The sequence below is a fragment of the Plecotus auritus genome (assembly GCF_963455305.1).
Source record: "Plecotus auritus genome assembly, chromosome: 9".
NCBI lineage: Eukaryota > Metazoa > Chordata > Mammalia > Chiroptera > Vespertilionidae > Plecotus > Plecotus auritus.
Genome location: NC_137783.1, coordinates 135,954,049 through 135,980,756, shown reverse-complemented (window position 1 = coordinate 135,980,756; position 26,708 = coordinate 135,954,049). Strand labels below are relative to the sequence as shown.

At 50.1% G+C, this 26,708-nt stretch overlaps 1 protein-coding gene across 1 annotated transcript; it reads right to left on the bottom strand.

The window, feature by feature from the left end:
- Positions 1 to 301: 301 nt before the first annotated feature.
- PRG3 (proteoglycan 3, pro eosinophil major basic protein 2) lies at positions 302 to 22,817 on the bottom strand. The gene is made up of 13 exons (XM_080640687.1): positions 22,792 to 22,817; positions 22,314 to 22,447; positions 21,578 to 21,894; positions 20,280 to 20,402; positions 19,391 to 19,484; positions 18,679 to 18,688; positions 17,354 to 17,421; positions 4,687 to 4,758; positions 4,260 to 4,331; positions 3,527 to 3,840; positions 2,713 to 2,844; positions 1,176 to 1,272; positions 302 to 489 (listed from the first exon to the last, which is right to left on the bottom strand). The coding sequence occupies exons 2-13, from the start codon at positions 22,372 to 22,374 to the stop codon at positions 431 to 433; spliced, it is 1,419 nt and encodes a 472-aa protein (XP_080496813.1). The 5' UTR covers positions 22,375 to 22,447; positions 22,792 to 22,817; the 3' UTR covers positions 302 to 430.
- Between the last annotated feature and the right edge of the window lie 3,891 nt (positions 22,818 to 26,708).

The window sequence follows — 26,708 nt, the reverse complement described above, 5'->3', positions numbered from 1 at the left end:
CCCATCCCCTAGCCCCCACCCAATGAGAACTTCCGTCAGACCTGGCAGGGTGGACAGAGAGGGATGGAATCCCCAAGCCTAGGCTGAGAAGGGTCTTGGGACAGCCACCCAACCTTCACTTTGCCCCTAGGTGGCGCTGCAGCCTAACCACTCAGTGCCCCACCCCCATTCCCACACCCCTGTGGGCCACTGGCCATCCTTTGCTTTCCTCAAAGCCCCACCCTGCACAAGTGAGGGCTTCCAGGATTCCCAACCCCAGGGAGTCCTCCAATGAGCAATGAAGAATCAAGAGTCAGGAAATGCGGTGGGAAACATGGCTTTATGACCAGGAGAGGCGGGGAGTCCAGCCCAGTGCCCAGGGTGGGCCAGGGGCAGCCAGGACGGGTGTAGAGAGGGGGCACCGAGGCAGGATCGCTTCCGTGCCACTGGCTTAGTAGGAGCAGATGAAGGGCAGACGTCTTTCACAACATGTTCGTCGCCAATAGCCCCCTAGCAGTAGAGAGCACAGTAATGTCAGCTGCCAGCAGAGTGTGGCCCATGCCCTCCTTACCCCCTAATTGTCATGATATGTTTGCCACACACCCACCCAATAGATTATGTTTGTTGAGTATTCACCCCAGGAAAACAGGGTGCTGAGTGCTTTCTGTGGGCTCCGGGCTAATCCTCACAATGACTCCCAGAGGGAGGTACTGTCATCATCCCCATTACACAGATGAGGAACCTGAGGCTCAGCAGGGAAATCACTTGCCTGTATGCCAGTGGGCAGGTGGCAGAGCTGGGATGTGGCAGCCTTCCTCCAGCGTGTATGACCTTAGCCATAGTCCTGAGTCCCTCACGTCTGGCATTCAGCCATTCCTCATTCCCACACCTCTCCCTTGTCCCTCATCCACACCTTTCATTCACCTCATTTGTCACCTCAGTAACAAAGGAAGGAAAGGAGCCCTCAGGCACCCCCAGCCAAGCTTCATCTATGAGGATGCAGAGCCCCCATCCAGCCCTCACACAGGGCACCCCCTCACCCTACTTCACAGCCCTCCTCACAGACTGGACATTGGTTCTCCACTTGTGGGGAGGCTATGAGTTTGAGGAGGTGTGCTCGGGCAGCTCAAAGGGTCAGTGTGTAAGAGTCCACCTTGCCATCCCTTCCATTTGCCCTGGTGCCCAGTCCCCCTCACCTCTGGTGGATAGGCTCACACAGTGGCCATGCCCAAGCTGATGAGCCCAGTGTTCAAAATTTACAGTGGTCCCATCAATCCAATGTAACCTGGAGCACTAGAATTAGAGAGGGGATAGGCTAGGTCAGAGGCTGAGGTCCAGGAAGACAGACAGATCCAGAGGTTCCAGAAAATGCCCACTGAGTGACCCTTTCTGGGCACTGCCCACCCAGCTAGGAGCCAGATATCCAGGACACCCACCCCTCAGGGTTCCCAAGTGATCACAATGGAAGAGCAGTGGTCCCTCCTGCCTCACACAGCTGGGCTTCTCAAACTTTCTGTGAATACAAGTCTCCTGCAGATCTTTTTAAAATGCAGATGCTGATTCAGGAGTCTCAGATGGGCCCAAGACTGTGCATCTGTAGCAAGTTACTAGGTGATGCTAATACTGCTTGGTTATATACGAGTAGCATCCTATCTAATAAAAGAGCAATATACAAATTGGTTGTCACTCCAACACACAAGATGGCTGCCCCCATGTGGACACAAGATGGCCGCCACAACATGGCCAGCAGGGGAGGGCAGTTGGGAGGGACCAGGCCTGCAAGGGAGGGCAGTTGGGGGCAATCAAGCCTGCAGGGGAGGGCAGTTAGGGGTAACCAGGACGGCAGAGGAGGGAAGTTGGGGGTGACTGGGCCTGCAGGGAAGGGCAGTTGTGGGGGACCCAGGCCTGCAGGGGAGAGCAGTTGGGGGGGACCAGGTCTGCAGGGGAGGGCAGTTAGGGGCGACCAGGCCTGTAGGGGAGGGCAGTTAAGGGTGACCAGGCCTGCAGGGGAGGGCAGTTAGGGGCAAACAGGCTGGCAGGGGAGCAGTTAGGCATCAATCAGGCTGGTAGGGGAGTGGTTAGGGGGTGATCAGGCTGGCAGGCAGAAGCAGTTAGGGGTAATCAGGAAGGCAAGCAGGTGAGCAGTTGGGAGCCAGCAGTCCTGGATTGTGAGAGGGATGTCCGACTGCCCATTTAGGCCCGATCCTACCAGACAGTCAGACATCCCTCAAGGGGTCCCAGATTGGAGAGGGTGCAGGCTGGGCTGAGGGACACACCCCCACCTCACGTGCACGAATTTCGTGCATCGGGCCTCTAGTATATAATAACACTATTCACCCACTATCCCAGAACCACTCTGATAGAAGGACTCCATTTTAGACATGAGCAAGCCATGCACAGTGTAAATGACCAAACTGGGAAAGTGAAGGATCTCCTGACTTCAGTGGTGTGCTGGTAACTGTTTATCAACCAGCTCTGAGTGAAGGTGAGAAGGCAGAGGGTGGGAGGAACCCTGATTTGTAATAATAGCCAATTTCCTTGGGATAAATACATCTGCTATGGCATGAAATCAATGAACATGGACTTGGGAAGAGATGCACACTATCACTAGTTCTCTTTAGCCAGCACCAGCCAGCTCCCCCACTGCCTCCCACAGGAAGGTTACTTGGCTGCTGGAATGAGGCCTAATGCCAGAGAGAACTTCCTGTACCTGGGAGCTGGCCCCTCACTTACCGTGCCCCTGATGATTCCTCCAATCCAGACCCAAAAGTTGTTGATCTTACTGGACATGCACAGGAGTTGATTGTTGACACTGAGGTTGTGGATAGAGACAAGGTTGCCACTGTAGCACCTCCTACAGGTGTTCTGCAGAAAGAAGAGGTGGAATAGAGAATTCACTGTTTTTTTTCCCCTCAAGTTTCTGAGTCTCCAGGGGAGAGTTCTCCATCCTGGTCAGGTCAGAAATCAGGGATCTCCTTGCTGCTTCAATCCTACTTCTTGCTCCTTTATCTATCACCAGGAACTTCTTGCAGGAAATAATAATAATACTGAGAATAATCTTAGCTACGTTTACGGGGAGTTTACAATGACTTGAGGACTATTCCAAATGCTTTCTATGTATTACTTCATTTAATCCTCACCACAACATAAGAGGTTGGTACTATATAATCTCCATGGTACAAGTGAGGATCTTGAAGCTCTGAAAGGTAAAGTAACTTGCCCAGGTAACATGCCAATGACTGGTGGAGCCAGGGTTTAACACAGGTATATCTAGTACCAAAGCCTTTTGTCCAAATCAGTGATTCTCAAAGTATTGTCCCCAGACCAACAATATCATCATCACGTGGCACTTGGTCCTAAATGCAAACTCTTGGGCCCCACCCCAGACTTGCTCAACCTGAAATCTATGCTTCAATAATACTGTTAGGAGAGTCTGCTGCACACTATGGTTTAAGAATCACTAGTCTAAATGAATAAGGAACAAGAGGTGGAACCCACTCTCTTCTGCCTCTGGTCATCCTTCCACATTAGTCTCCCTGCCGCTTACCCGAGCGACTGCAAATACACGGGGAGTCTGCACCAACTTGTAGCGGCAGGTCTTGCACCCAGGACTGCCGCTTATTTCCACTGTGTCCTCTGCCCTGGGGCACTGAAAGTTCTCTTCCAGGGCACCTGGGTCTGACTCCATGGCCTTCTTGTCCTCAAAGCCATCTTGGCAGCTGGAAGTCTCCACCTGCTCCCCTTCAGACTGAATGGCCTCCTCAGTTAGGACCAACTCTCCCTCCTGCTCCCCTGAGCCTTCCAGATCTTGGCTCAGGTCTTCCTGTGACTCTTGGCTGTCCAGATAGGGGGCATCATTCCCTGGGAAGAAGAGGTAACTTGCCATCAGGTCAGGGGCTCCCTTCTTCCAGGACCACGGACAGCTCCAACAGCCCCACTCAAACCTTCCTAATGCCTCCTTCTGGAGCCTAGGCCAAAAGGATCTCCTCCCTGTTGGGTGAGGTGAGAACTCACACAAAGGGGTGAGCACCTGGCCCTGGCTGACAGGTGTGTATTTTAAGGGTAGGAAGAAGCTGCTCTGAGAAGGTGGGTGGTGTTTGCTTGAGGAGGAGCCCTGATAGAATGTTCAGGTCACATTTCTGAGTCCATGAAAGATCTTACCTGAGAGGAGCTGCATCCACTGAAGAAGGAAAAGCTGTGTCCTGGCCCAGAGAGAGCCACAGAGGTGCCAGAAAGAGGAGAAGGGGTCGAGCTGGATGATAAAGGAAGGGAGGACTTACTCAGATGAAGAGCAGCAACTGTCCCCAGCAGGAGGAGCAGCAGAAGCAGATGGAATTTCATAGTCACTTGTTCTTGTGGCAGGGACAGATTCACTTCAGGCCGTGGGTCTGCTCACTGTGTCTGCACAACCCCTGTCACACAATAGAGATGCAATGTTTGTTTGAGTAGCTGATTAAAGGGCAAACTAGAGAGCCTGCTTCCACCCATTGAATAGAAGCTGACCTGGAGAAGCAGGAAAAGTCCTTTTTACCTGAGAGTTCCATCACTGACCCCTACAGGAACAGGTCTGCTCAGGGTCAGGACAAAGTGCAAGAACAATGGCTATCAGGATCCGAAGGACGGGCCTCCTTGGTGTTTGCCATATAGGCTTCTGCTTACTCTCAAGCATTGGACCCCACCTCCCTGGGCAGCTGGGGAAGCACTCACCTCTCAAGAGTCTGAAGTCTTCACTCTTGGTGTCTCTGACTACTGGGTCTGAGAGGCAGTTCTTATATTGGGCTTTTGGGGAAGTGGGAAGAGGCCAGGAACATTGCCCCAGGCTGGGGTGCTGGGCAGGGGAACTGATAATAAGGCATTTGCTCAATTCTCTCACCTGCTCCCTGCTGGGACTGCAGGGACCTGCCTCCTGGGGTCCACTGACACATATGGGTGTCCAAACACCCAGGTGTGCTGCAGAAGACCCCAGATGTCTACTGCCCAGATGTGCTTACTATCAGCACCCCTAAAGTGCCCCAGTCTTAACCCCAGGAGCAGCCTTCTTCTGGTCAATATCCCACCCAATGAAGTGGAGCATCCTAGGATGCTGGGGACCATGAGGGGAGGAGGGAGGAGGTGCCCAGCTCCTGATTGCTTGTCTAGACCACGGACTTCATATGCATCCCATCCCAGAATCCTCACCTTCTCCTCATTCCCATGAGACTGTATGATGACCCTAACTTAACAGGTGTGAAAATTGAGATTCAAGAAGTGGGGGATCTGGGATTTCTAGTCCCTGTGGCTCCCAAACATTCTATCTATCTATCTATCTATCTATCTATCTATCTATCTATCTATCACCTCTCTCTCTCTCTCTTTCTCCATTCTCCCATCCCTCCCTCTTTTTCTCTTTCTCACTCTAGTTCTTCCTCTTTCTCTTTTTTCCTCTTTAATGTGTGAAAAACTCATGCTCTTTCTTCTATGCTATAGATCTAGATCAAGGTTCTCAGTCTTTGCACTGTTACTATTTGGAGTAAAGTAATTATTTGTTGTGTGTTGGGGGAGGGGGCTGTAGACAGTTTAGCAGCATCCCTGGTCTCTACTCACTAGATGTCAGGGATATCTTCCCCCATCAATCTGATTGTCCCCCAAGATTATCAAAAACATCTCCACATATTTCCAAATGTCCTCTGGGGAGCAAAGTTGCCTCCATTGAGAATCACTGATCTAGAAAATGCCATTTAGTCCAACCTCAAGGCATATCTTCAGGCCAAGAGGCGACAGCTGCCATGGAAAGCTTCATGTAGAATCTTTCAGACACCCTGGGGGCCACTTTCCCCACCCCCATTCTCATCTCCCACCAGCCCTCTGTCACCACCAGGGTCAGGACTAAGGGGCAGTGAGTGAGGCACGCATCTCAGGTGCAAAGTTTAAGGGGGCACTAAAGAATTCAGCAGTCAAGATAAATGAAATGCTTTCTTGCAATCTTTCCTGGAAAGAAAAATAAATGTAAAAACATCTCTGATGAGTAAAGTATAAAAACTTTAATCAACCCAGCTCCGGCCACATTCACTGCAGTCCAATGAGAGGCCAACAAGTGCCAAGCCCTCGCACTGCTGGATATCCCTGCCTGGAGCAAGTGGCCTTGGCAGGGTGGGTGACCCACTCTGTGACATTCCCCCTGGGCAGTCATATTTCTTCCTCAAACCCCAGCCCAGCCCTCCAGGGCTCAGGGCACTAGAGACAGGTAGCCCAGAGGGTGAAAAGGCCTTCCCTGCCTCCCATGTCCCAGGCGACCTACAAATGGAGAAGTGTCTGAGAGGTCACTTCTGGGCTTGATTGCAGAGTAACGGTCTTGGCTGTTATCTCTCTGACCCAACAGACCAGATCCCCAGCTTATCTAATGACATGGAGTGGTGGTAGTGGGGGGATTGATCAATTCTGGGGCCCAAGAACCTGGTTAGATTTAAAGTTTGAGTCCACCCTAGGTGGCGGGGGAGGTGGAAGAGGTAGACCCCTCCCCAGCATTCTCCTCCCTCTGGGAGCGCAGGCCAGGGGCATCATATCATTGGCTGGTTGGGATGCTCAGCTGCTCTCAAGAGCCAGCCTCATGATGAGCTTTACACACCCTTGCCCTTGAACAGCCCTGTGTTACAGATGTGGAAACGGCACCTCAGAGAGCTTGAACATGTTGCCCAAGATCACACAGCAAGTCAGAGACAGGCCTAATGGCAGGTCTTCCAGCTCCTTGTCCCCCATGGCTGCCTGCCCTCTGCCTCCTCTCACTCACCTCCCTTCTCTACAGCCTGCCCCTCGCTCTGTCTTCTTAGAACTCAAACCCCAGTCAAAGACATTCCAATGGCTTCAGTGACCACAGTAATGTCTGATTTAAAACAGAAAATAACATTTTTGAAGGCCCACCACAGACCAAACACTTTGCTACATGAAGGCTCTGACATCTATTTCCCCACTTAATCTTTACAATCACCCTACAAAATAGGTATTGCCGTCTCTAGTCTACACACCTACTACAGAAGCTCGGAGAGGTTCAATGACCTGCCCAAGTTCAAACAAGTAGAAAGGAGTGGCATGGCTGACTCCTAGGTCCTTGCTTCTTTGATTCCCCAAGACAGTCTGCATTACTCCCAATCAGTCCATCCAATGCTGCCAACGTTTTCAGCATCCGTGAAACTCCGACTATCTGGCTTATGTTTACATTTATGTTCAAAGCGGTTTCAAACTCTGCCTTTTGTCTCAAGGGTCAGTCCAGTCCCACATTAGGCATTGGGTGGGTAGTGTGATACAAATGAATGGCAAGTCCCAGAGTGTCAGTTTTCTCATCTGGGAGCTGAGGCTATGACAGAATAGGCCTCAAATGAGATCAGCTCCAGTAAAGCTCTCAGGACAGGGCTGGGACCTGGGGCTGTCTGAAAGTCAAGACTGGAACTGGTACCTGTATCCACAGATAAGCACTGTCTGGATTGCCCTCCCTCTCTGTGCTGGCTCAGTGGACAGAACTCCAGGGGTTCCACCCTAAAGATGGAGCTTAGCTTCACAGAGCTTAGCTAGCACCTTGTTGGGATGGGAAAGCCCATATTTTGGGATGTAAGGCCTGTCCTCTTATTTCATTACTTCTTTTTTATTTTTAATCCTCACCTGAGGATAATTTTCCAGTGAGTTTTAGAGAGAGTGGAAGTGAGAGGGAAAGACAGCAAAAATACTGATGTGAGAGAAACAGATCTATTGGTTGACTTCCGCATGTGGCCAGGGTCCTGGGACTCGGAAGGAGCCTGCCACCAAGGTACCTGCCCTTGACCAGAATCCAACCGGAGACACTTCAGTCCACAGGCTAGTGCTCTGTCCACTGAGCAAAACCAGCTAGGGCTGGTAATCCTCTTGATAGACCCCTTCTAAAGAAAGGTTACCTCCCCTGAAGCAATGCTTTCTTTGTTAGAACCTTCCTTCTGCTCCCTTCTGCCTATAAACGCCTTCCATTTTTACAGCTTCTCAGAGCTTCTTTCTCTTTGCTGGTTGGGATGCTGTCTGATTCATGAATCAATGTTAAAGCCAATTTCATCTTTAAATGTACTCAGTTAGATTTATAACAGTCCTCCAGTTCTTGAATCAGTGATAGCACCCTGAGTTTGGAAAGCTGCCCCATTCCCACCCCACCCTCACCCTATACTGAATCCAAACAAAGCAGGAGGGCCAGTTCCCCATCCCCCAGCCCCCACCCAATGAGAACTTCCCCCAGAACGGGAGCGGGGGCGGGGAAGGGGTGGAATACACCAGCCTGGTCTGAGAAGGGTTTGGGGAGAGCCACCCAGCCCTGGATCTGCACCTAGGTGGCACTGCAGCCCAACCCCTCAGCACCCCACCCCCATTCCCACACCCCTGTGGGACTCTGGCATTCTTTACTTTCCTCAAAGCCCCCCATCCTACCCCCCTTGCAGGAGTGAGGGCTTTCAGGATTTCTGACCCCAGGGAGTCCTCCAATGAGCAATGAAGAATCAAGATTCAGGAAATGCGTGGAAACATGGTTTTATGACCAGGAGAGGCAGGGAGTCCAGCCCAGTGCCCAGGGTGGGCCAGGGGCAGCCAGGACGGGTGTAGGGAGGGGACTCCATGCAGGATCTCTTCCGCACAACTGGCTTAGTAGGAGCAGATGAAGGGCAGACGTCTTTCACAACATGATTGTCGCCAATAACCCCCTAGCAGTAGAGAGCACAGTAATGTCAGCTGCCAGCAGAGTGTGGCCCATGCCCTCCTTACCCCCTAATTGTCATGATATGTTTGCCTCACACCCACCCAATAGATTATGTTTGTTGAGTATTCACCTCAGGAAAACAGGGTGCTGAGTGCTTTCTGTGGGCTCCTGGCTAATCCTCACAATGACTCCCAGAGGGAGGTACTGTCATCATCCCCATTACACAGATGAGGAACCTGAGGCTCAGCAGGGAAATCACTTGCCTGTATGCCAGTGGGCAGGTGGCAGAGCTGGGATGGGAATTGTGGCAGCCTTCCTCCAGCGTGTATGACCTTAGCCATAGTCCTGAGTCCCTCACGTCTGGCATTCAGCCATTCCTCATTCCCACACCTCTCCCTTGTCCCTCATCCACACCTTTCATTCACTCATTTGTCACCTCAGTAACAAAGGAAGGAAAGGAGCCCTCAGGCACCCCCAGCCAAGCTTCATCTATGAGGATGCAGAGCCCCCATCCAGCCCTCACACAGGGCACCCCCTCACCCTACTTCACAGCCCTCCTCACAGACTGGACATTGGTTCTCCACTTGTGGGGAGGCTATGAGCTTGAGGAGGTGTGCCCAGGCAGCTCAAAGGGTCAATGTGTAAGAGTCCACCTTGCCATCCCTTCCATTTGCCCTGGTGCCCAGTCCCCCTCACCTCTGGTGGATAGGCTCATACAGTGGCCGTGCCCACGCTGATGAGCCCAGTGTTCAAAATTTACAGCAGTCCCATCAATCCAGTGTAACCTGGAGCACTATAACAAGAGAGGGGATAGGCTGGGTCAGAGGCTGAGGTCCAGGAAGACAGACAGAACCAGAGGTTCCAGAAAATGCCCACTGAGTGACCCTTTCTGGTCACTGCCCACCCAGCTAGGAGCCAGTGATGCAGGAGACCCACCCCTCAGGGTTCCTAGGAGATCACAATGCAAGACCAGTGGTCCCTTCCCCCTTCACACAACTGAGCCTCTCAAACTTTCTGTGAATACAAGTCTCCTATGGATCTTTTTAAAATGGAGATGCTGATTCAGGAGGCTCAGATGGCACCCATGACTGTGCATTCCTAACAAGCTACTGGGCGATGCTAATACTGCTTGGTCCATGGACCACACTTGAGTAGCAAATATAATAGCACTTATTCACCCACTATCCCAGAACCACTCTGAGAGAAGGGCCCCATTTTAGACATGAGGAAGCCATTCACCTTGTAAATGACCAAGCTGGGCAAGGAACGAATCTCCTGACTCCAGTGGTGTGCTGGTAACTGTTTCTCAACCAGCTCTGGAGGAAGGAGAGAAGGCAGAGGGTGGGAGAAACCCTGATTTTAATGATAGCCAATTTCCTTGGGATAAATACACCTGCTGTAGCAGGAAATCACTGAACATAGACTTGGGAAGAGATGTACACAATCACCAGTTCTCTTTAGCCAGCACCAGCCAGCTCCCCCACTGCCTCCCACAGGAAGGTAACTTGGTTGCTGGAATGAGGCCTGTTGCCAGAGAGACCTTCCTGTACCTGGGAGCTGGCCCCTCACTTACCCAGCACCCAATGGTGGCTCCAATCCAGACCCGGGCTTGTTGATCTTACTGGTCCAGAAGAGGAGTTGATTGTTGACACTGAGGTTGTGGATAGAGACAAGGTTGCCTCTGTAGCACCTCCTGCAGGTGTTTTGCAGAAAGAAGAGGTGGAGTAGAGAATTCACTGGGGCGTTTTCTCCTAAAGTTTCTGACTCTCTAGGGGAGAGTTCTCTATCCCTGGTCAGGTCTGAAATCAGGGATCTACTTGCTCCTTCAAACCCATCTCTTGCTGCTTTATCTGTCACCAGGAACTTCTTGCAGGAAATAATAATAATACTGAGAATAATCTTAGCCACCGTTTATAGGGAGTTTACAATGACTCGAGGACTGTTCCAAATGCTTTCCATGTATTACCTCATTTAATCCTCGCCACAACATAAGAGGTTGGTACTATATATCTCCATTGTACAAGTACAGATATTGAAGCTCTGAAAGGTGAAGTAACTTGCGCAGGTAACATGCCAATGACTGGTGGAGCCAGGGTTTAACACAGGTATATCTAATACCAAAGCCTTTTGTCCAAATCAGTGATTCTCACAGTACCTTATTCCAGACCGACAATATCATCATCACGTGGCACTTGGTCCTAAATGCAAACTCTTGGGCCCCACCCCAGACTTGCTCAACCTGAAATCTATGCTTCAAGAATACTTTTAGGAGAGTCTGCTGCACACTATGGTTTGAGAACCACTAGTCTAAATGAATAAGGAACAGGAGGTGGAACCTACTATCTTCTCTTGCGCCTGGTCCTCCTTCCACAGTAGTTTCCCTGCCACTTACCTGAGCGTCTGCAAAAGTTAGGAGAGTCTGCACCAACACGTAGTGGCAGGTCTTGCACCCAGGACTGCCGCTTATTTCCACTGTGTCATCTGCCCTGGGGCACTGCAAGTTCTTGTCTAGGGCACCTGAGTGTGACTCCATGGCCTTCTCGTCGTCCTCAAAGGCATCTTGGCAGCTGGAAGTCTCCACCTGCTCTCCTTCGGACTAAATCACCTCCTCAGTCAAGACTGACTCTCCCTCCTGCTCTACTGAGCCTTCCAGATCCTGGCTCAGGTCTGCCTGTGACTCTTGGCTGTCCAGATAGGGGGCATCATTCCCTGGGAAGAAGAGGTAACTTGCCATCAGGTCAGGGGCTCCCTTCTTCCAGAACCACGGACAGCTCCAACAGCCCCACTCAAACCCTCCTAATGCCTCCTTCTGGAGCCTAGGCCAAAAGGATCTCCTCCCTGTTGGGTAAGGTGAGAACTCACACAAAGGGGTGAGCACCTGGCCCTGGCTGACAGGTGTGTATTTTAAGGGTAGGAAGAAGCTGCTCTGAGAAGGTGGGTGGTGTTTGCTTGAGGAGGAGCCCTGATAGAATGTTCAGGTCACATTTCTGAGTCCATGAAAGATCTTACCTGAGAGGAGCTGCATCCACTGAAGAAGGAAAAGCTGTGTCCTGGCCCAGAGAGAGCCACAGAGGTGCCAGAAAGAGGAGAAGGGGTCAAGCTGGATGATAAAGGAAGGGAGGACTTACTCAGATGAAGAGCAGCAACTGTCCCCAGCAGGAGGAGCAGCAGAAGCAGGGGGAGTTTCAGTCACTCGTAGTTGTGGCAGGGACACAGATTCACTTCAGGCCGTGAGTCTGCTCATTGTGTCTGCACAGCTCCTGTCACACAACAGAGATGCAATGTTTGTTTGAGTAGCTGATTAAAGGGCAAACTAGAGAGCCTGCTTTCACCCATTGAATAGAAGCTAACCTGGAGAAGCAGGAAAAGTCCCTTTTACCTGAAAGTTCCATCACTGACCCCTTCAGGAACAGGTCTGCTCAGGGTCAGGACAAAGTGCCTCCTTGGTGTTTGCCATATAGGCTTCTGCTTCCCCTCAAGCATTGGACCCCTCCTCCCTGGGCAGGTGGGGGAGCACTCACCTCTCACGAGTCTGAGATTTTCATTCTTGGTGTCTCTGAATGCTGGGTCCCAGAGGCAGTCCTTACATTGGGCTTTTGGGGAAGTGGGAAGAGGCCAGGAACATTGCCCCAGGCTGGGGTGCTGGGCAGGGGAGCTGATAATAAGGCATTTGCTCAATTCTCTCACCTGCTCCCTGCTGGGACTGCAGGGACCTGCCTCCTGGGGTCCACTGACACATATGGGTGTCCAAACACCCAGGTGTGCTACAGAAGACCCCCGATGTCTACTGCCCAGATGTGCTTACTATTAGCACCCCTAAAGTGCCCCAGTCTTAACCCCAGGAGCAGCCTTCTTCTGGTCAATATCCCAGCCAATGAAGTGGAGCATCCTAGGATGCTGGGGACCATGAGGGGAGGAGGGAGGAGGTGCCAGCTCCTGATTGCTTGTCTAGACCAGGGACTTCACATGCATCCCATCCCAGAATCCTCATCTTCTCCTTATTCCCATGAGACTGTATGATAACCCTAACTTCACAGGTGTGAAAAATGAGATTCAGAGAGGGAAAGTCCCTTGCAAGTGTACACAGGAAGAGGTGGTCTGGGATTCCTAGTCCTTTTGGCTCCCACATCTTCTATCTATCTATCATCTCTCTCTCTCTCTCTCTCTCTCTCTCTCTCTCTCTCTCTCTCTCTCTTCTCCCTCCCTCTCTCTCTTCTTTCTCCCTCCCTCCCTCCCCCTTCAACCCTCCCTCCCTCCCTCCCTTCCTTCCTTCTCCCCTGCTTCCCTCTGTTTATAGTTCTCACTCTAGTTTCCCTCTTCTCCTTTTTTCATCTTTAATGTGTGAAAAACTCATGCTCTTTCTTCTATGCTATAGATCTAGATCAAGGTTCTCAGTCTTTGCACTTTTACTATTTGGAGTAAAGTAATTCTTTGTTGTGTGTTGGGGGAGGGGGCTGTAGAGAGTTTAGCAGCATCCCTGGTCTTTACTCACTAGATGTCAGGGATACCCTCCCCATCAATCTGATTGTCCCCCAAGATTATCAAAAACATCTCCACCTATTTCCAAATGCCTTCTTGGGAGCAAAGTTGCCTCCATTGAGAATCACTGATCTAGAAAATGCCATTTAGTCCAACCTCAAGGCATATCTTCAGGCAAAGAGGGGACAGCTGCCATGGAAAGCTTCGTGTAGAATCTTTCAGACACCCTGGGGGCCACCTTCCCCACCCCCATCCTCATCTCCCACCAGCCCTCTGTCACCACCAGGGTCAGGACTAGGGGCCAGTGAGTGAGACACTCATCTCAGGTGCAAAGTTTAAGGGGGCACTAAAGAATTCAGTAGTCAAGATAAATGAAATGCTTTCTTGCAATCTTTCCTGGAAAGAAAAATAAATGTAAAAACATCTCTGATGAGTAAAGTATAAAAACTTTAATCAACCCAGCTCCAGCCACATTCACTGCAGTCCAATGAGAGGCCAACAAGTGCCGAGCCCTGGCACTGCTGGATATCCCTGCCTGGAGCTAGTAGCCTTGGCAGGGTGGGTGACCCATTCTGTGACATTCCTCTGGGCAGTCATATTTCTTCCTCAGACCCAGCCCAGCCCTCCAGGGCTCAGGGCACCAGGGACAGGTAGTCCAGAGGGTGAAAAGGCCTTCCCTGACTCTGCTGTCCCAGGCAACCTACAAATAGAGAAGTGTCTGAGAGTCACTTCGGGGCCTAATTGCAGGGTAAGGAGGTAATTGGCTGTTATCTCTCTGACCCAACATACCAGGACCTCAGCTTATCTAACGACATGGGGTGGTGGTAGTGGGGTGATTGGCCAACTCTGGGGCCCAAAAACCTGATCTTGGATTTAAAGTTTGAGCCCACCCTAGTGGGGGAGAGGGATGGTCACCCACCCTGCCAAGGTCACTAGCTCCCAGCAGGGAGAGGGAAGGGCTAGACCCCTCCCCAGAATTCTCCTTCCTCCAGTGGTCCAGGGCAGGAGCTCATATCATTGGCTGATTGGGATGCTCAGCTGCTCTCAAGAGCCAGCCTCACGATGGGCTGTACACACCCTTGCCCTTGAACAGCCCTGTGTTACATATGTGGAAACGGCACCTCAGAGAGCTTGAACATGTTGCCCAAGATCACACAGCAAGTCAGAGACAGGCCTAATGGCAGGTCTTCCAGCTCCTTGTCCCCTATGGCTGCCTGCCCTCTGCCTCCTCTCACTCACCTCCCTTCTCTACAGCCTGCCCCTCGCTCTGTCTTCTTAGAACTCAAACCCCAGTCAAAGACATTCCAATGGCTTCAGTGACCAGAGTAATGTTTGATTTAAAACAGGAAATAACATTTTTGGGTTTTTTTCTTTTTTTTTAATTTAATAAATCTTTATTGTTCAGATTATTACAATTGTTCCTCTTTTTTCCCCCATAGCTCCCCTCCACCTGGTTCCCACCCTACACTCTGCCCTAACCCCCCACACTGTCCTTATCTATAGGTGTATGATTTTTGTCCAGTCTCTTCCCACACCCCCACACCCCTTTCCCCCCGAAAATTGTCAGTCCACACCCTTTCTATGCCCCTGATTCTATTATATTCACCACTTTATTCTGTTCATCAGATTTTTTTATTCACTTGATTTTTAGATTCACTTGTTGATAGATATGTATTTGTTGTTCATAATTTTTATCTTTACCTTTTTCTTCTTCTTCCACTTCTTTTTTTAAATATATTTTATTGATATTTCACAGAGAGGAAGGGAGAGGGAGAGAGAGCCAGAAACATCAATGAGAGAGAAACATCGACCAGCTGCCTCCTGCACACTCCTCACTGGAGATGTGCCCGCAACCAAGGCACAGGCCCCGGACTGGAATCAAACCCGGGACCCTTGAGTCCACAGGCCGCCGCTCTATCCACTGAGCCAAACCAACCAGGGCTTCTTCCTCTTCTTAAAGAGTACCTTTCAGCATTTCATATAATAGCTCCTTTAGCTTTTTCTTATCTGTGAAGCTCTTTATCTGACCTTCAATTCTGAATGATAGATTTGCTAGGTAGAGTAATCTTGGTTGTAGGTTCTTGCTATTCATCATTTTGAATATTTCTTGCCACTCCCGTCTGGCCTGCATAGTTTCTGTTGAGAAATCAGCTGACAGCCAAAACCGGTTTGGCTCAGTGGATAGAGCGTCAGCCTGTGGACCGAGGGGTCCCGGGTTCGATTCCGGTCAAGGGCACGTAACTTGGTTGCGGGCACATCCCCAGTAGGAGGTGTGCAGGAGGCAGCTGATCGATGTTTCTCTCTCATCGATGTTTCTAACTCTCTATCCCTCTTCCTTCCTCTCTGTAAAAAATCAATAAAATATATTAAAAAAAAAAAAAAAAAGAAATCAGCTGACAATTGTATGGGTGCTCTCTTGTAGGTAACTGTTTTTCTCTTGCTGCTTTTAATATTCTCTCTTTGTCTTTTGCTCTTGGCATTTTAATTATGATGTGTCTTGGTGTGGTCCTCTTTGGATTCCTTTTGTTTGGGGTTCTGTGCGCTTCCTGGACTTGTAAGTCTATTTCTTTCACCAGGTGGGGAAAGATTTTGGTCATTATTTCTTCAAATAGGTTTTCAGTATCTTGCTCTCTCTCTTCTTCTGGCACCCCCATAATTCTGATGTTGGTACACTTGAAGTTGTCCCAGAGGCTCCTTACACTATCTTCATATTTTTGGATTCTTTTTTCTTTTTGCTTTTCCGGTTGAGTGTTTTTTGCTTCTTTGTATTTCAAATCTTTGACTTGATTCTTGTGATCCTCTGGTCTGCTGTTAGATCTCTGTATAATATTTTTTATTTCAGTCAGTGTATGCTTAATTTCTAGTTGGTCCTTTTTCATATCCTCAAGGGTCTCGCTAAATTTATCGGCCTTTTCTAGGAAATTCTTGAAAAACCTTATAACCATGGTTTTGAACTCTATATCCAGTCATTTGCTTTCCTCCATTTCTTCCCTTTGTAATCTGTTTCTTTGTCTCTGCATTTTGGCTGCTTCCCTGAGTTGATAGAGTGGCTTTGTGTGCTAGGTGTCTTAGAGGACCCAGTGGCTCAGCCTCCCCAGTTACCTGAGGTGGACACTCTTGGTGCACTCCTTTGTGAGCTGTATGCACAGTCTTGTTGTGTTAAGCCTTGATTGTTGTTGGTATCACTGGGAGGAATTGACCTCCAGGCCAATTGGCTGTGAGGATCAGCTGTGTCTACGCTGGGAGAACTTCTGTGCTGGAGACAGCCTTATGAGACAGGACTTGCAAAAGCCTCTCTGCTCAGCTTGGATGGGGCAGAGTCTCAGGGCGGAGCAGACAGCATTGGTTTCCCATCAGCCCTGCCCTAATAGGCCCCTGTGTCTCAGTGTCCCGTGGTAATCGCTGCAAGCACCTCTGAGAGAAAGCCGCCCGTGAGTTCCGCCCGCAGGCAGACAGTCCAGTTTCTCCCCGAATGAGTCTGGATCCCCAGAGTCTCGCCTGGAACTGGAGTTCAGTGCATTCGGGAGCTTTTGTCTCCCTCCCGCTTGAGAAAGCCAGCCGCGTACTCAGTTGCCCATCTCTCTGCACGCCTCGATATCTCTGCCTTCCACAGTTCCTCTGAGTCTCAGTGTGCTTTTCTCTTTCCTTCTAGTTGTAGAATTTCCACTCAGCCAGCCTTCCTGTGGTTCTGGATGATGTCCGTCTTGCTTTTAGTTGTAGTTTTGAAATTGTTGTGTGAGGCAGACCAAACACTTTGCTACAAGGAGGCTCTGACATCTATTTCCCCACTTAATCTTTACAATCACTCTACAAAATAGGTATTGCCGTCTCTAGTCTACACACCTACTACAGAAGCTCGGAGAGGTTCAATGACCTGCCCAAGTTCAAACAACTAGAAAGGAGTGGCATGGCTGACTCCTAGGTCCTTGCTTCTTTGATTCCCCAAGACAGTCTGCATTACTCCCAGTCAGTCCATCCAATGCTGCCAACGTTTTCAGCATCTGTGAAACTCCGACTATCTGGCTTATGTTTGCATTTATGTTCCAGGGGGTTTCAAACTCTGCCTTTTGTCTAAAGGGTCAGTCCAGTCCCACATTAGGCATTGGGTGGGTCTTAAGTGTAGTGTGATGCAAATGAAGGGCAAGTCCCAGAGTGTCAGTTTTCTCATCTGGGAGCTGAGGCTATGACAGAACCTGCCTCTAATGAGATCACCTCCAGTAAAGCTCTCAGGACGGAGCTTGGACCTGGCACTGTCAGGAAACTGGAACTGGAACTGGGACCTGTGTCCACAGATAAGCACTGTCTGGATTGCGCTTCCACTCTGTGCTGGCTCAGTGGACAGAACACCAGGAGTTCCGCCCTAAAGACGAAGCTTAGTTTCACAGAGCTTAGCTAAGCACCTTGTTGGGATGGAAAAGCGCATATTTTGAGATGTAAAAACAGCCCTTTTATTTCATTACTTTTACTTTTTTATTTTTAATCCTCACCCGAGGATAATTTTCCAGGAAGCTTTAGAGAGAGTGGAAATGAGAGGGAAAGACAGAGAGAAATATTGATGTAAGAGAAACATATCAATTTGTTGCCTCTTGCACGTGGCCCTCGCCCTGGGACTCAGGAGGAGCCTGCAACCTAGGTACTTGCCCTTGACCAGAATGGAACCCAGAACACTTCAGTCCGCAGGTCAAAGCTCTATCCACTGAGCCAAACCAGCTAGGGTTGGTAATCCTCTTGATAGACCCCTTCCAAAGAAAGGTGACCTCCCCTGAAGCAATGCATTCTTTGCTAGAACCTTCCTTCTGCCCCTTCTGCCTATAAACGCCTTCCATTTTTACAGCTTCTCAGAGCTTCTTTCTCTTTGCTGGATGGGATGCTGTCTGATTAATTGGCTTATCGATGAATAAAGCCAATTTCATCTTTAAATGTACTCAGTTAGATTTTTAACAGTATTCTAGTTCTTGAATCAGTGATATCACAATCATTTGGAAAGCTGCCCCACTCCCACCCCACCCCCACCCTATACTGAATCCAAACAAAGCAGGAGGGCCAGTCCCCAGCCCCCAGCCCCCACCCAATGAGAACTTCCCCCTGTGCAAGGGGTCGGGGGGATGGGGCGGGGAAGGGGTGGAATCTCCCAACCTGGGCTGAGAAGGGTCTTGGGAGAGCCACCCAGCCCTGGATCCGCCCCTAGGTGGCGCTGCTGCCCAACCCGTCTACACCCCATCCCCATTCCCACACCCCCGTGGGCTACTGGCCATCCTTTACTTTCCTCAAAGCCCCACCCTGCACGAGTGAGGGCTTCCAGGATTTCCGACCCCTGGGAGTCCTCCAATGAGCAATGAAGAATCAAGAGTCAGGAAATGCGGTGGGAAACATGGCTTTATGACCAGGAGAGGTGGGGAGTCCAGCCCAGTGCCCAGGGTGGGCCAGGGGCAGCCAGGATGGATGTAGGAAGGAGACACCGAAGCAGGATCTCTTCCGGGCCACTGGCTTAGTAGGAGCAGATGAAGGGCAGATGTGTTGCACAACTTGATTGTTGCCAGTAACCCCCTAGCAATAGAGAACACGGTGAGGTCAGCTGCCAGCAGAGTGTGGCCTGTGCCCCCCTTGCCCTCCAATTATCATAATATGTTTGCCACACACCCCTCCCCCCTAGCTTGTGTTTGTTAAGTTTTCACCCCAGGAAAACAGGGTGCTGAGTGCTTTCTGTGGGCTCCTGGCTAATCCTCACAATGACTCCCAGAGGGACGTGCTGGCATCATCCCCATTGCACAGATGAGGAACCTGAGGCTCAGCGGGGAAATCACTTGCCTGTATGCCAGTGGGCAGGTGGCAGAGCTGGGATGGAAATTGTGGCAGCCTTCCTCCAGTGTGTTTGACCTTAGCCATAGTCCTGAGTCCCTCACCTCTGGCATTCAGCCATTCCTCATTCCCACACCTCTCCCTTGTCCCTCATCCACACCTTTCATTCACCTCAGCTACTCTCATTTGTCACCTCAGTAGCAGAGGAAGGAAAGAAGTCCCCAGGTCCCAGCCGAGCTTTGTCTATGAGGATGGAGAGCCCCCATCCAGCCCTCACACAGGGCACCCCCTCTCCCTACTTCACAGCCCTCCTCACAGACTGGACGTTGGTTCTCCAGTTGTGGGGAGGCTGTGAGTTTGATAAGGTGTGCTCAGGCAGCTCAAAGGGTCGGTGTGTAAGAATCCACCCTGCCATTCCTTCCCTTTGCCCTGGTGCCCAGTCCCCCTCACCTCTCCATAGGGACACACAGTGGCCTTGCCCATGATAATGTGCCCAGTAATTAAAATTTACACTGCTTCCATCAATCCAGTGAAACCCGGAGCACTAGAACGAGAGAGGGGATAGGCTGGGTCAGAGGCTGATGTTCAGAAACACATACAGATCCAGAGGTTCCAGAAAATGCCCACTGAGTGTCCCTTTCTGGGCACTGCCCAACCAGCTAGGAGCCAGATATCCAGGACACCCACCCCTCGGGGTTCCCAAGAGATCACAATGGAAGTGTAGTGGTCCCTACCCCCCGCCCCCCTGCACACAGCTGGGCATCTCAAACTTTCTGTGAATACAAGTCTCCTGAGGATCTTTTAAAATGCAGATGCTGATTCAGGAGGCTCAGGTGGGCCCAAGACTGTGCATCTCTAACAAGCTACTAGGTGATGCTAACACTGCCTGGTTACATATGAGTGGCATATGTAATAGCACTTATTCACCCACTATCCCAGAACCACTCTGATAGAAGGACCCCATTTTAGACATGAGCAAACCATTCAGCTTGTAAGTGACCAACTGTGAAAGTAAAGGATCTCCTGATTCCAGTGGTGTGCTGGTAACTGTTTATCAACCAGCTCTGGGGGAAGCTGAGAAGGCAGATGAGGGAGGAACCCTGATTTGTAACAATAGCCTATTTTCTTGGGGTAAATACACCTGCCATGGCAGATTTCATGCCACAGGCATAAAGTCACTGAACATGGACTTGGGAAGAGATGCGCACAATCACCAGTTCTCTTTAGCCAGCACCAGCCAGCTTCCCTACTGCCTCCCACCGGAAGGTCACTTGGCTGCTGAAATGAGGCCTAATGCCAGAGAGAGCTTCCTGTACCTGGGAGCTGGCCCCTCACTTACCCAGCCCCCGATGGCGCCTCCAATCCAGACCTGGAGCATCCTGGCCAAGGCCTGGATTTGATAGTTGATGCTGAGGTTATGGACAGAGACCAGGTTGCCACTGTAGCACCTCCTGCAGGTGTCCTGCAGAAAGAAGAGGTAGAATAGAGAATTCACTGGGTTTTTTCCCCTCTAGTTTCTGAGTTTCCAGGAGAGAACTCTCCATCCCTGGTTAGGTCAGAAATCAGGGATCTCCTTGCTGCTTCAATCCTACCTCTTGCTCCTTTATCTGTCACCTGGAACTTCTTGCAGGAAATAATAATAATACTGAGAATAATTTTAGCCACTGTTTACTGGGAGTTTACAATGACTCGAGAACTGTTCCAAATGCTTTCCATGTATTACCTCATTTAATCCTCCCCACAACATAAGAGGTTGGTACTATACACTGAGTGGCCAGATTATTATGATCTCTGAATGCATAATAATCTGGCCACTCAGTGTACATCCTATATAATAAAAGACTAATAAGCAAATTGTCCCCTCGACCAAGAGTTCGACCAGCAGGCTGGCCAGTCAACTGCCCATGTCTCATCCCCCTGGCCAGGCTGGCTGGACCCCACCCATGCACAAATTCATGCACCGGGCCTCTAATATACACTGAGTGGCCAGATTATTATGATCTCTGAACGCACAATAATCTGGCCACTCAGTGTACTTCTCTTGAGTACATCATTTATTTGATATCAAAGATACTATAAATTGTGCACCTGATTAGTTTTCCCCTTTGCACTGGCTGATAGACAGCTCAGGGCAAAGAGGTGGTTGATCTCCAGCAAAAGTCTAGAATACTCTTGGTACCCATTTGAGATACAAATACACTGAGTGGCCAGATTATTATGCGTTCAGAAGTCATAATAATCTGGCCACTCAGTATATATTTCCACTGTACAAGTGAGGATCCTGAAGCTCTAAAAGGTGAGGTGACTTGCCCATGTAACATGCCAATGATGGATGGAGCCAAGGTTTAACACAGGTATACCTAATACCAAAGCCTTTTGGCCAAATCAGTGATTCTCAAAGTACTGTCTCCAGACCAACAATATCATCATCACCTGGCACTTAGTCCTAAATGCAAACTCTTGGGCCCCACCCCAGACTTGGTCACCCTGAAATCTATGCTTCAACAAGACCTCTAAGAGATTCTGCACACTAGGGTTTGAGAACCATTAGTCTAAATGAATAGGGAACAGGAGGTGGAACCCACTCTCTTCTCCTGCCCCTGGGCTTCCTTCCACAGTAGTTTCCCTGCCATTTACCTGAGCGTCTGCAAAAGTTAGGAGGGTCTGCACCAACACGTAGTGGCAGGTCTTGCACCCAGGACGGCCACTTATTTCCACTGTGTCCTCTGCCCTGGGGCACTGCAAGTTCTTGTCTAGGGCACCTGAGTGTGACTCCATGGCCTTCTCGTCATCCTTAAAGGCATCTTGGTAGCTGGAAACCTGCACATGCTCTCCTTCAGACTGAATCGCCTCCTCAGTCAGGACTGACTCTCCCTCCTGCTCCCCTGAGCCTTCCAGATCCTGGCTCAGGTCTGCCTGTGACTCTTGGCTGTCCAGATAGGGGGCATTATTTCCTGGGAAGTAGAGGAAACCTGCCATCAGGTCAGGGGCTCCCTTCTTCCAGGACCACGGACAGCTCTGACCGCCCCACTCAAATCTTCCTAGTGCTTCTTTCTGGAGCCTAGGCCAGAAGGATCTCCTCCCTGTTGGGTGAGGTGAGAACTCACACAAAGGGGTGAGCACCTGGTGCTGGCTGACAGGTGTGCATTTTGGGGGTAGGAAGAAGCTGCTCTGAGAAGGTGGGTGGTTTTTACTTAAGGAGGAGACCTGGCAGAATATTCAGGTCACATTCCTGAGCCCAGGAGAGATCTTACCTGAGAGGAGCTGCATCCACTGAAGAAGGAAAAGCTGTGGCCTGACCCAGAGAGAGCCAAAGAGGTGCCAGAAAGAGGAGAAGGGGTCAAGCTGGATGAGAAGGGAAGGAAGGACTTACTCAGATGAAAAGCAGCAACTGTCCCCAGCAGGAGGAGCAGCAGGAACAGGGGGAGTTTCATAGTCACTGGTTCTTGTGGCAGGGACACCGCTTCACTTCCCACCGTGGGGCTGTCCTGTATGTCTGCACAGCCTCTGTCACACAACAGAGATGCAATGTTTGCTTGAGTAGCTGATTAAGGCAAACTAGAGAGCTTCCTTCCCCTCCAGTGAACACATGCTGACCTGGAGAAGCAGGAAAAGTCCCTTTTACCGGAGGGCTCTATCACTGGCCCCGGGAAGGCATTTAGCCCAGACCCTGCCCCTGCAGGAACAGGTCTGCTCAGGGTCAGGGCCCATTTTACTACACTGAGGACGGAGTGGAAGGACAGTGGCCATCAGGGTCCGAAGGACGGGCCTCCTTGGTGTTTGCCATATAGGCTTCTGCTTCCTCCCAAACCTTGGACCCCTCCTCCCTGGGCAGCTGGGGGAGCACTCACCTCTCAAGTGTTGGAGACCTCCACTCTTGGTGACTTGGACTGCTGGGTCCCAGAGGCAGTCCTTATATTGGGCTTTTGGGGAAGTGCGAAGAGCCAGGATGATTGCCCCAGGCTGGGTTGCTGCGTAGGGGAGCTGATAATAAGGCATTTACTCAATTCTCTCACCTGCTCCCTGCTGGGACTGCAGGGACTAGCCTTCTGGAGTCCACTGACACATATGGGTGTCCAAACACCCAGGTGTGCTGCAGAAGACCCCAGATGTCTACTGCCCAGATGTGCTTACTATTAGCACCCCTAAAGTGCCCCAGTCTTAACCCCAGGAGCAGCCTTCTTCTGGTCAATATCCCAGCCAATGAAGTGGAGCATCCTTGGATGCTGGGGAATCAGGAGGCGAGGAGGGAGGAGGTGCCCAGCTCCTGATTGCTTGTCTAGACCAGAGACTTCATATGCATCCCATCCCAGAATCCTCACCTTCTCCTCATTCCCATGAGAATGTATGATGACCCTAACTTCACAGGTGTGAAAAATGAGATTCAGAGAGGAAAAATCTCTTGCAAGTGTGCACAGATAGTGGCGGATCTGGGATTTCTAGTCCCTCTGGCTCCCAAACATTCTATCTATCTATCTATCTATCTATCTATCTATCTATCTATCTATCATCTATCTATCACTTTTTTCTCTCTCTCCCTTTCTCCCGGTCTCCCATCCATCGCTCTTTTTCTCTTTCTCACTCTAGTTCTCCCTCTTTCTCTTTTTTCCTCTTTAATGTGTGAAAAACTCATGCTCTTTCTTCTATGCTATAGATCTAGATCAAGGTTCTCAGTCTTTGCACTTTTACTATTTGTAGTAAAGTAATTCTTTGTTGTGTGTTGGGGGAGGGGGGACTATAGAAGTTTAGCAGCATCCCTGGTCTCTACTCACTAGATGTCAGGAGTACCTCCCCCATCAATCTGATTGTCCCCCAAGATTATCAAAAACATCTCCACATATTTCCAAATGTCCTCTGGGGAGCAAAGTTGCCTCCATTGAGAATCACTGATCTAGAAAATGCCATTTAGTCCAACCTCAAGGCATATCTTCAGGCAAAGAGGCGACAGCTGCCATGGGAAGCTTCATGTAGAATCTTTCAGACACCCTGGGGGCCACCTCCCCAACACCATCCTCATCTCCCACCAGCCCTCTGTCACCACCAGGGTCAGGACTAGGGGCCAGTGAGTGAGGCACTCATCTCAGGTGCAAAGTTTAAGGGGGCACTAAAGAATTCAGTAGTCAAGATAAATAATGCTTTCATTCAATCTTTCTTGGAAAGAAAAATAAATGCAAAAACATCTCTGATGAGTAAAATATAAAAATTTTAATCAACCCAGCTCCAGCCACATTCACTGCAGTCCAATGAGAGGCCAACAAGTGCCGAGCCCTGGCACTGCTGGATATTCCTGCCTGGTGTAGTGGCCTTGGCAGGGTGGGTGACCCACTCTGTGACATTCCCCCTGGGCAGTCATATTTCTTCCTCAGACCCCAGCCCAGTCCTCCAGGGCTCAGGGCACTAGAGACAGGTAGCCCAGAGGGTGAAAAGGCCTTCCCTGCCTCCCATGTCCCAGGCGACCTACAAATGGAGAAGTGTCCGATAGGTTACTCCTGGGCCTGATTGCAGAGTAACGGTCTTGGCTGTTATCTCTCTGGCCCAAAAGACCAGATCCCCAGCTTATCTAACGACATGGAGTGGTGGTAGTGGGGGGATTGACCAATTCTGGGGCCCAAGAACCTGATCTTGGATTTAAAGTTTGAGTCCACCCCAGGTTGGGGGGAGATGGAAGAGGTAGACCCCTCCCCGGCATTCTCCTCCCTCTGGGAGCTCAGGCCAGGGGCATCATATCATTGGCTGGTTGGGAATCTCAACTGCTCTCAAGGGCCATTCAGCCTCACGATGGGCTGTACACACACTTCCCTTGAATAGCCCTGTGTTACAGATGTGGAAACGGCACCTCAAAGAGTTTGAGCAAGTTGCCCAAGATCACACAGCAAGTCAGAGACAGGCCTAATGGCAGGTCTTCCAGCTCCTTGTCCCCCATGGCGGCTTGTCCTCTGCCTCCTCTCACTCACCTCCCTTCTCCACAGCCTGCTCCCCGACCCCCGTCTTGTTTGCACTCCAACGCCATGCAAAGACATTTCAATGGCTTCAGTGACCACAGTAATGTCTGATTTAAAACTGGAAATATCATTTTTGAAGGGCCACCACAGACCAAACACTTCGCTACATGAAGGCTCTGACATCCATTACCCCACTTAATTTTTATAATCATCCTAGGAAATAGGTATTGCCGTCTCTAGTCTACACACCTACTACAGAAGCTCGGAGAGGTTCAATGACCTGCCCAAGTTCATACAACTAGAAAGGAGTGGCACGGCTGACTCCTAGGTCCTTGCTTTTTTGATTCCCCAAGACAATCTGCATTACTCCCAGTCAGTCCATCCAATGCTGCCAACGTTTTCAGCATCCGTGAAACTCCGACTGTCTGTCTTATGTTTACATTTATATTCAAAGGGGTTTCAAACTCTGCCTTTTGTCTCAAGGGTCAGTCCAGTCCGACATTAGGCATTGGGTGGGTCTTAAGCATAGTGTGATGCAAATGATTGGCAAGTCCCAGAGTGTCAGTTTTCTCATCTGGGAGCTGAGACTATGACAGAACCTGCCTCTAATGAGATCAGCTCCAGTAAAGCTCTCAGGAGAGTGCCTGGCACCTGGTGCTGTCAGGAAACTAGGACAGGAACTGGGACCCAAATTCACAGATGAGCACTGGCTGGATTGTGCTCCCGCTCTGTGTTGGTGCCGTGGATGGAACTCCAGGGGTTCCTTAGTTTCACAGAGCTTAGCTAGCACCTTGTTGGAAATGGGAAAGCCCATATTTTGGATGAAGGCCAGTCCTCTTATTTCATTTTTTTTAAAATATATTTTTTATTGATTTTTTACAGAGAGGAAGAGAGAGGGATAGAAAGTTAGAAACATCGATGAGAGACATCGATCAGCCGCCTCCTGCACGCCCCCTACTGGGGATGTGCCCGCAACCAAGGTACATGCCCTTGATCGGAATCGAACCCGGGACCCTTCAGTCCGCAGGCCGATGATCCATCCACTGAGCCAAACCGGTCAGGGCCTCTTATTTCATTTTACGTTTCTTTTTTTAATCCTCACCTGAGGATATTTTTCCTTGATTTTTGGAGAGAGTGGAAGAGAGAGGGGGAAAGACAGAGAAATATTGATGTGAGAGAAACACATCCATTGGTTGACTCCCGCATGTGGCCAGAGCCTTGGTCAGGGCCAGGAGGAGCCTGCAACCAAGGTAGGTGCCCTTAACTGGAATTGAACCCAAGACTCTTCAGTCCGCAGGCGTACACTGTATCCACTGAGCCAAACTGGCTAGGGCTAATTTTACAGTTTTAAAACTTTACTTGTGGACATATATTAGGCATCTGGTAAAGTAGATGAGCTGCTTGGGGAATTTTTACAGAATGAGTGTACCCACATAACTGTGCCCAGATCAAGGTACGGAGTGTTACCAGGAGCCCAGATGCCTCCTTCTTACCCCCTTTTTGACATTAATACCCCAAGGGGGTCCTTACAGACTGGACACCACACTTCTGTCACAACCCCCACAGAAGGTTTATGAGGGACAAGGCAACATTCACCCACCACTTAGTACGGAGACTGGAACCTGGTAAATGCTTAATAAAATGGAGTTTTTCTTGCTTTTTATTAGGAATATTTGAATAAAGGGAAGCAATGCCTTCTCACACCAGGATGTGAAGTCCTTGAGTTCAAGATGGCAGCAGAACTTCAGCCGTACCCTGCCCAGCACCCAGCACCTAGCACAGAGCTGAGCCCCGCACAAGTTTCAGAACTCCAGCTTCGGTTTGAT